At 44.5% G+C, this 8,585-nt stretch overlaps 1 protein-coding gene across 1 annotated transcript in view; it reads right to left on the bottom strand.

Moving 5' to 3' along the window:
* Window positions 1-1,899: 1,899 nt before the first annotated feature.
* The window catches only part of LOC121275854 (collagen alpha-3(VI) chain-like), a 143,638-nt gene continuing 136,952 nt past the window's right edge, over window positions 1,900-8,585 (bottom strand). Inside the window, exon 33 of the mRNA XM_041183580.1 lies at window positions 1,900-4,606. Coding sequence (XP_041039514.1) covers window positions 4,425-4,606 — 182 coding nt within the window. The 3' untranslated portion in view covers window positions 1,900-4,424. The remainder of the gene's footprint in view (window positions 4,607-8,585) is intronic.

Raw genomic sequence — 8,585 nt, 5'->3', positions numbered from 1 at the left:
GGGTGAGAGCTAGAGGGCCTAACATGCTTTAATATAACTGGGCCAAAGCACTAGGGAACCTAGGTAGGACTTCCAATCAGCCTATCTCGGCACTCACCTACCTCTGTGGCTGCCTCCGAATTGCTTCCAGTGTCATCAAGCAAGACCTGATCCCACCCCTGCCTCCCCAGAGCTAAAATAGTGGGTATGGGGGCTATTTATATGGAGACAGGTATGTCAAGTTGGGAAATTCTCCAACTTGAGCTTCCCACCTCATTAGTGAAAAGCTGGTCCTTGGTGTGCTTCTTATGCACATGCTTCTGATAATAAGTCAGCCAATTGTTCTACATAAAAAATCAGTATTGAACCTTTAATAGATTTCCTGAACAAAATCAAGTCATCCGTAATGGGGGAGTCTTAACCCTCAGGGGCAGATGTGCTGAGCATAGGTAAAAACTTAAAATTTTTCAAACCGGACTCCAACTCACCCATTTGCAGTTTTAATGGAAAGGGGTACTATAGCAATTAATCAACCCACTCACAGGAGGCAGGTGAGTCACTAAGGAGGTGATGTGCCTCCATTTTAGCTGCATTTTACTTCTGGCATTCTGGAAATCCTGGAGGTGACAAGCATTAGAATCATGAGGTAATGCACTCATTGAACTGCTTGTGGGCCAGGTGATGCTTGAGTGCTTCCTCCAGGCCTGGCAAACTTACTCCACAAAATCAGAGCCTGATGATTAGCCAACCCATCCCAGTGATACTTCATCCGTGACACCCCACACATGGTCATATTCCTGTAAAGACTGTCTTTTTCCACTTCTAACATTAACCACCTCTAGCTTTGCCCATCAATTGTTGAAACTATTACCCACGCTTTTGTCATCTCCAGATTCAACTGCTTCAATGCTCCCATTTTCCAGGGCACATCCAAAGCTTATGCTATACCTTACCAAGCCCCAATCAGCTACACCCTTTTCCTTGCTGGTTCCCGAATCCCCAACAGCTCTGATTTAATGTTCACATCCTCATATTTAAATCTTTTGATGGCCTTGTCTCTCCTATCTCTGCAACCTCCTCCAGTCTACAAACTTCCTCAGGACTTTGCATTCTTCTGACTATGATGTATTTTGTATTTCCCATAATTCCTCATCCCTTCTCCTCACCATTGCTGGTTGTGTTTAAACTGTCCAGGTCCAGCTCTCTGGAATGCTCTTCCTAAACCTCTTCACTTCCTTCTCCTTTTAAAACCTCTCTTAAAACCTACTTATTTGACAATTCCCCTAATATCTCCTTCTTTGGCATGACATTCATTTTCTGTCTAATCACACCTTCCCAAAGTGCCTTGGGTTGTTTTTCAACATTAACTACCAAATACATGCTGTTTTTGTACACTTAACATAGATATCTGAATAAATTTGATCTAATCTGAGTCTTGTTCATAGCCTTCATTTGTTAAGATTGATGTTTACAATTGATTTAACACATTTGCCTTTCCTTTATATCCCGTGATACTTCTAACCAAATTTTCCCTTAAGTAACCTACCTGGTCATGTTGATAGCTTTCATGCCTGAAATAGCTAACACAATTGGTTCCACTTTTCTGACTTGCAGATAATGCATCATGATAAATGGTTCCTAATAAGTATTTGAAAATACAATCATGTGTTAAATAAATGTACATGCTGAGTTTAACTTTTGAGGGATAAGTTTCAGACATTCAAACTGCTGTTGAGAATGCATATCAGAATTCAGATAGATGCATAGATTTTCATCCGTTAAATGCAATGTTGATCAACTCTGAATTCTTAGTATGTGCCTCCAGCAGGCTAGGTTTCCTGCACCAATTCATAAAATGTACATGGACAATCTGCAGAATTTCATTGTAAAATAAAAGACCAATCTATCATTGCCAGAGTGTCAAGTAGATAATTTGTTTATTGGCCAGCTGTGCAATACATAGAGCAAGCTAAAAATGCTCTGAGAATCTGATGTAATATTTCTCAATATTCAATTTCTTCATCTGCAGACTATAATTACTCTGATTCAAACCTGTATGCAAAAAAATGCATTGAACCAGATTTTTTAAAACATATATAGTTCTTGGGATGTTCTTGTGGGTGAAGCTGTCAAGGTATTATTAACTGCCCGTTTCGAGTTGCCCTGAGTCAGCCACACAGCATTGGGTTGGAGCACCATGTAGGCCAGACTGGATGGGAATGACAAACTCCTTCCCCTGAAGAACATTAGTGAACCTGTTTGTAAATCTGGCAGATTTCATGGCAGATTTTCTGATGTCAGCCCACAATCTGAGAGATTTATTGAGTTCAATTTCTCAACTTGCTATGGTGGGATTTAGACCCATCCCCAAACCACTGGACCACTATATCCATCTAATGCAATGGCTTAAAAGTTGATTTGGATTCATCAACTTTGCTATGTTTAAACTCAGATTGTTGAAATATCACAAAGAGTCTGAAGCCAGAATAGTGGGGGAAAGTTGGACCTGCAACGGTTTTAAGGTTGACTGAGGGAAAGGCTGGATGTTGATGTGTTGGCAGATACTGGGCAGAATCTTATCAGCCCCAGAAGCTTCAGGGATGGTGGAGGTGGGGGGGGAAGGAGAAATTTGGAAACTTGCATGGGAGGTTGGCTCCTTGGCATGTTTTCACCTCCAGGCTTACAAAGGCAGTGGCTACCATCCAGCAGCCAACTGTATCCTACCAGAGTGTGACTCAGAACCCTTCCCCTGCTTAGTTATGGCAGCAATTTGAGATTGCCTCCCAACAGCAGGCCGGAGGGCCTTCTCTCAATCCACTTGGGCCTCCTCTCACTGGCCCAATATATGAGATGTAGGTATCAAAAGGTTGCAGTCAATAATCCTTCCATTGAAGGTGTTTCCCCTCTGCATGGATGGTCATAAGAGCTGTGGATGAGGGGCCAGCTTCTTAATTGGCCATCTTACTTAAGATTCTCCCGTTCGCACCCCTCTAACCCGTGCAGAATTGGGACCCTAAAAGGGTCCTGAATTGTGATTATAAGCAATGTTGGTAAGATACCACCTACTGTGAGCTGTAGGTTACCAAGCTGATATTTCCAAATAAATCCAGAGACAAGCAAAAGACCACAATCTAAGGGCATATGACACCAGTTCAGACTATAAAGAAACTGTCCCTTTGGAGCTGTAGTCTTTCATGAGAATTCTAACAACTCTCATCTCTTTTGACACCATTCAAACCTAGGAATTGTAGATGCTGATCCAAATCCATCAAAATACCTCCTCATTCAGTATACAGGATAACCTGGAGTCAGGAGTATGCAATACTCATTAACCCTTATGTAAACATATTCAAGTATAGTCATAAGTATACCTAACCCATTGAGTTCCTCATACATATTACTGTTTAAAAGTTGTGATTCATGATTTTGTTTGTGTACTGGCCCAAGAACAGGTGGCAGTCAATGCCATGGGAAGCAACATTTACACTTGCTGACATAGCGATGTGCCATCGCTTCAGCTTTAGCTTGATGTAGTTTAGTTCACTGTCATTCCTGTCAAAGTTGTGGCTGCCACAGTAGCATCACTGCATGATAGCTGCAGCCTAAGACTCTGAACAGAGCATCGATTTTTACGTCAGCAAGAAGTATATTGAGGATTGCGCTTGATCCGCAAAGGGAATTTAAGAAGTCAGCATAGTGATCCTTCTCTTTCTTCAAGCATTTCATAGTCTTACACATACAATTGTCATTTCAAATAATTAAACACTCTGCCTGAGGCAAGTTTTGCCTAAAGATATCAAGCAAAATAATACTCGAGACTACAATGCAAGGTGCTGTTGAAATTGATATACATATTAACAAAACATAAAAAATTCCACTTGACTGAGTAAACACCAAAATAATGGTATATGTAAAACAAACAGTTGGAGCATTGGAGTTGCTCAACTTTTTTGTAAAAAGGCACCATCCGAAAAGAGGGGTCCGATTGTTCTTGAACCATGTAGGGCAGAATTTTACAGCCCCATTGTGGCGGGGGCAGGGCCGTATAATGAGGCAAGCCATTCAGAAGTCCATTGGCTTTGGCAGGATCGGAAAATCCCTCCGGTGAGAGAGGCCGTAAAATTCCGCCTGTCGTAATTGTAGTGCAAACGCTAATGTTTTCTGTCCCAGAAGGTCAATCGCTACAGTGTCACAATTTTGCACTTGTATATGTATCTGTATATGCTTTCAAATATGCATATAAAGAAGCCCTGGCCCCAAGAAATTCATACCTCTAGAAGTGGATTGAGCACAGTCTGAAACGGTCAATATTGCCTTTGTTACATCTGTATAATGAAGACATTACTTCTCTAGTGACAACTCACACAAGGAATTTTAATTAATCTGGTGCATTGTTTCATCATATTCTACAGTCAGAGACACACCTTAAGATATACCAAAGTATTTTATAAGGTATTTATGGGATTTAGACACAAGGTTTCGCATTCTTTTCGCGTGTCGAATCTGTTTTTGTTTCCTCCACATCCACCATACCAGAACCGTCTGCAGCCCTTGTCTTTGGTATTAAAGAACCATTTTATGGTGTAATTGTGACAGTTCCCTTCTTCCTGATTCAACGCACACACACCTGAAAGAAAACAAACAACTGACAAGCTGGCGAAACACACAAAGCAGGAAAATCTGCATTAAAAGTTCTTTAATGTTACCAATAACAACATCTGCATTTGTATGGCAGCATTTTATTCTGAATCAGCTCAAGTTACCTTAACATTTCCACTTATTTATGAATGCGCATTTAGAATAGAGTTCCTAATGAATTTAAGTGGGCAAATGGTATTCCTTTAGGGATTTTGCACATGGCAATATCTTTTCTACCTCTGGCTATCTCACCTTTATTGGAAAACTATGGTGAGAATTTTGCTAGAATGTGTTAACTCTGTACTACAGGTGAGTCTGCTTTGCCAGATGCTGGAGTATGCTGCTAGAGTCTCTCTTCCTGGTTTTGGCAGGTTGACAATGCATTAAAGATTGGCCAGCCTGATTAGGCTTCCATGATTCACAACTGGCTCAATTTTTTGCCTTTACTTAGGAACATCAAGCAGGTGATTGAATACTGCTGAACTTATATCAGCACATCAAACTTGCTTTGTCAAACCACACATTATTCTGAAGCACAGTGCATGTCAGAAACTAAACTCTGAGATGAGGGCATGAAGTTACAGGCAAATGAGATAGGCAGCAAGAAAGAATCAATAACAAAACACTAAATATTTCCTGTAGCATCCCTGCAACAAATTTGAACTCAACAGCCTACAAATTAGCCAAAAGCAAAATACTGCGGATGCTGGAAATCTGAAACAAAAACAGAAAATGCTGGAAAAACTCAGCAGGTCTGACAGCATCTGTGGAGAGAGAAAAACAAAGTTAATGTTTCGAGTCCATAGAAGAAGGGTCATACGGACTCTGCGCAATGGCAATTTTCCAAGCCCTAAATGGCCTCCAAAGCTTCAACATGATGGACAACAAGAGGAAATGCTATGCATCTTGTGGTAAAGAAACCATCAACTCACCATAAAATGTAAGATATGATTGGCACAAATAATTATTGAAGGGTGCACTTATGGTGCCAGTATTACATCGCTGCAAAGTGGTTTCCAGTGATAGCATAATTCCATAGTCAGGTCCCAAACAGATTCAGAAATGGAGAAGTGTGAAAACCGGAGGCTATCTCAGGGTACTTGTGCTTAGCAATAGGCACTGTCAACCACCAGTGTGGAGCAAAATTGCATTTTTTCATTTAACTCCTCGGGAAGTCTTTGGAGTTCCTGGACACTTTATAAATTTATTCAGAACCTTTATGGGCGGAATTTTCCGCACCCACTGAAGTTGGGCATGTTCAGCAGCGTGCACGGACAATATGGGGAGGAATCCGAAAATCATTTTCACAACGTCGTGAAATCAGTTTGCGATTGCCCGCTTAGCCTGTCGAAGGCAGGCCGCGTTCTCACCGTCGAACATTAGGAACCTCACAGTAACACATCTGTATATCGTTATAAGGCCAGCCCACGGGGAGTCATTCCCCCAGGCTGGATCATCCAACCACGTTGGCGTGATTGCACACTGATATGTTTCACAACAGCATATATATATATATATATATATATATATATGGCGTACACTTGAAAGGATGCACTTTGAGGGGAACTCAGAGGTGAGTGCACAATAATGTTGTGTAGTGGTCTCGAGGGTCGCCTGTTGGGCTTCAAGGTTGAGGCGACTTGGTGGGGGGAAGCAAGGGCTGCCCTGCGGTTGAGGCAACCTGATGGGAGGGGGTGGAGGGCAAAAGCTGCCAGCGGTTGAGGGGACTTGGGGGTGTGGTTGAATGTGGTGCACAGGCATGTGCAGGGTGGGGGGTGGGGAAGCAGGCATGCATCAGGGAAACCTTGTGTAAAGTGACCATTCCTCTGCAGCTGAGACAGTTCAGACGCATCACATTGACATACATGGAGTCGGGCCTCTAGCTTATCAGTCCGCTCAAGGAACACAGAGGAATCAAAGTGCTCCAGAGCTTTTCACCCCTCGGGCACAGACTGCAAATTAATGAGCGTTTTCGTGGACTGTAGAACAGTTAGACAACTGAGCACGTCGTACAATCTCCTTGCTAAAGCTGGCCATGGAGCAGTCACTGGTGGAGGCACTCACAGCCCTTTGCAATGTCAGCATCCTGGTTTGGGCTAGTCTCCCCCATGGTTCAAGCTAACAGTGCAGCCTTGCAGCACGAGTTAGGAGAATGCCAACGCCTGAGCTGAGAGCACAGCATGCAGTCCAATGGGCAAAGCTGCTGGCAATTGGTCAGGTGGAGTGGGGCGGAGGAAGTGGGGCTTCAGGCAGACGTACAAACTCTGGCCATCCAAGTGGTGCCCAGCACTCACCGGGATGCATTTAGAGGCCTTCAGACTTAACCAAGAGAGGTTCTTAGTACACCCATGCTAACCCACATGTCTCTCTCTTTCACCCTGCAGGAGGAATATATCAGGAGCATGGAGCCAGGTTAACTAGCTGTATGCCTTGTGGCACACAGAGATCGAAGATGATGGAGAAGAGACCGGTGGAGGCGTCTGGCTGTGCAGAGGGAGGAGCAGCACCCTCAGGAAGAAGGTGCGGGTGGGGCTCCCACACACACCACTGAAGAGCCACAGTGAGCCATCACTTGTCGGTGCTTAGCTAGACCCAGTGTCTTTGGACACCGCCTTTCATTCCTGCAGATGACCGACAGCCTGTGTCGCCAAAGACTGCGCATGTCTAGGAAACTGGTTGCTCACATCTGCAGCATCCACTGCCCGTGGCCGTGAAAGTGACAGTGGCACTCAATTTTTATGCCAGTGGCTCTCATCAGGGCTCTACAAGTGACCTCTGTGACTTGACTTGAGATATCACAAGCCTCCACCCACAAATGCATCCATGAGTTCACGGACATCATCTTCGTGAGGGCACACAACTTTATACATTTCGCCCGGGATCAGGAAAGCCAGGATACAAGAGCACTGGGATTTGTCCAAATCTCAGGTTTCCCATAGGTGCCATTGACTGCACTTACGCGGTGCTCAGGTCTACATTGGAACAAGTGGTCAACTATGTCAATTGCAAAGGCTTGCGTTTGCTGAATGTGCAGGTTGTGTGTGACCACCACAAGCGCACCTTACAGGTCCACGGATAGTTTCCAGAAACTGTGCACAGCTCCTACATTCTCAGTGAGTCACAGATCCCTGACATTTTCCAGGTTACACAGAGGTTGCAGGGATGTCTCCTCAGGGACAAGGTCTACCCACAGAGGATGTGGCAGAAGACACCTGTGTGACAGCCTCAGGCTGCAGCAGAGTGAAGGTATAATGACACTCATGCTGCAACTCGCAACTTGGTGAAGCTAACCATCGGGATGCCGAAAATGAGGTTCCGGTGCCTGGACCAGTCTAGTGAAGCGCTGCAATATAGTTCACAGAGGGTGAAACACATCGTCGTAACCTGCTGTGCCCTTTACAACATGGTGCTGTAATGGGGAGAGGAGCTGGCTGAGGAGGAGATGGGGGAGCTGGAGGTCTTGTCCGATAAGGAGGGCGTAGACGGGGATGAGGGTGAGGAGGTCCTCGATGGCAATGAGGCCCTCGCTGTGGCATGTCCAGGCAGGCGCGCACGGGACGCCCTTATAGCTGCTAGATTTGTGGAGGATGATAATGACATACAGTGAGGAGACTCCATAGATCCTCACATTGCATCTATGAACATTTGACTCCAGTCTGGCTTATGGTAGCACACATATGCTCTGTGATAATGCTGCTATTGTGGAGACACAGTGGAGGCCCTAATAGTAGGTCGATTGCAGGAGGATGATGGCGACATGCAGCGAGGGCATTCCATTGATCTTCACACAGCCTCTGAGAATGTCTGACTCCTGTCTGGCTGAGGGCAGCTCGCTTGCACTCTGTGATCAGGGTTATATCATAGAGACACAGCCATGAAACTGATCCTTAGTCCGCCTTCAGCACCCAATCCCTTCAGGAGCAGTGTCACTGGTCTTGGTTGAAGAAGAGATGAGTACCAGACCCACC

The sequence above is a fragment of the Carcharodon carcharias genome, chromosome 3 (assembly GCF_017639515.1).
Source record: "Carcharodon carcharias isolate sCarCar2 chromosome 3, sCarCar2.pri, whole genome shotgun sequence".
Taxonomy (NCBI): Eukaryota; Metazoa; Chordata; class Chondrichthyes; order Lamniformes; family Lamnidae; genus Carcharodon; species Carcharodon carcharias.
Note: the sequence above shows the minus strand (reverse complement) of the source record. Positions and strands in the feature narration are given on the sequence as shown.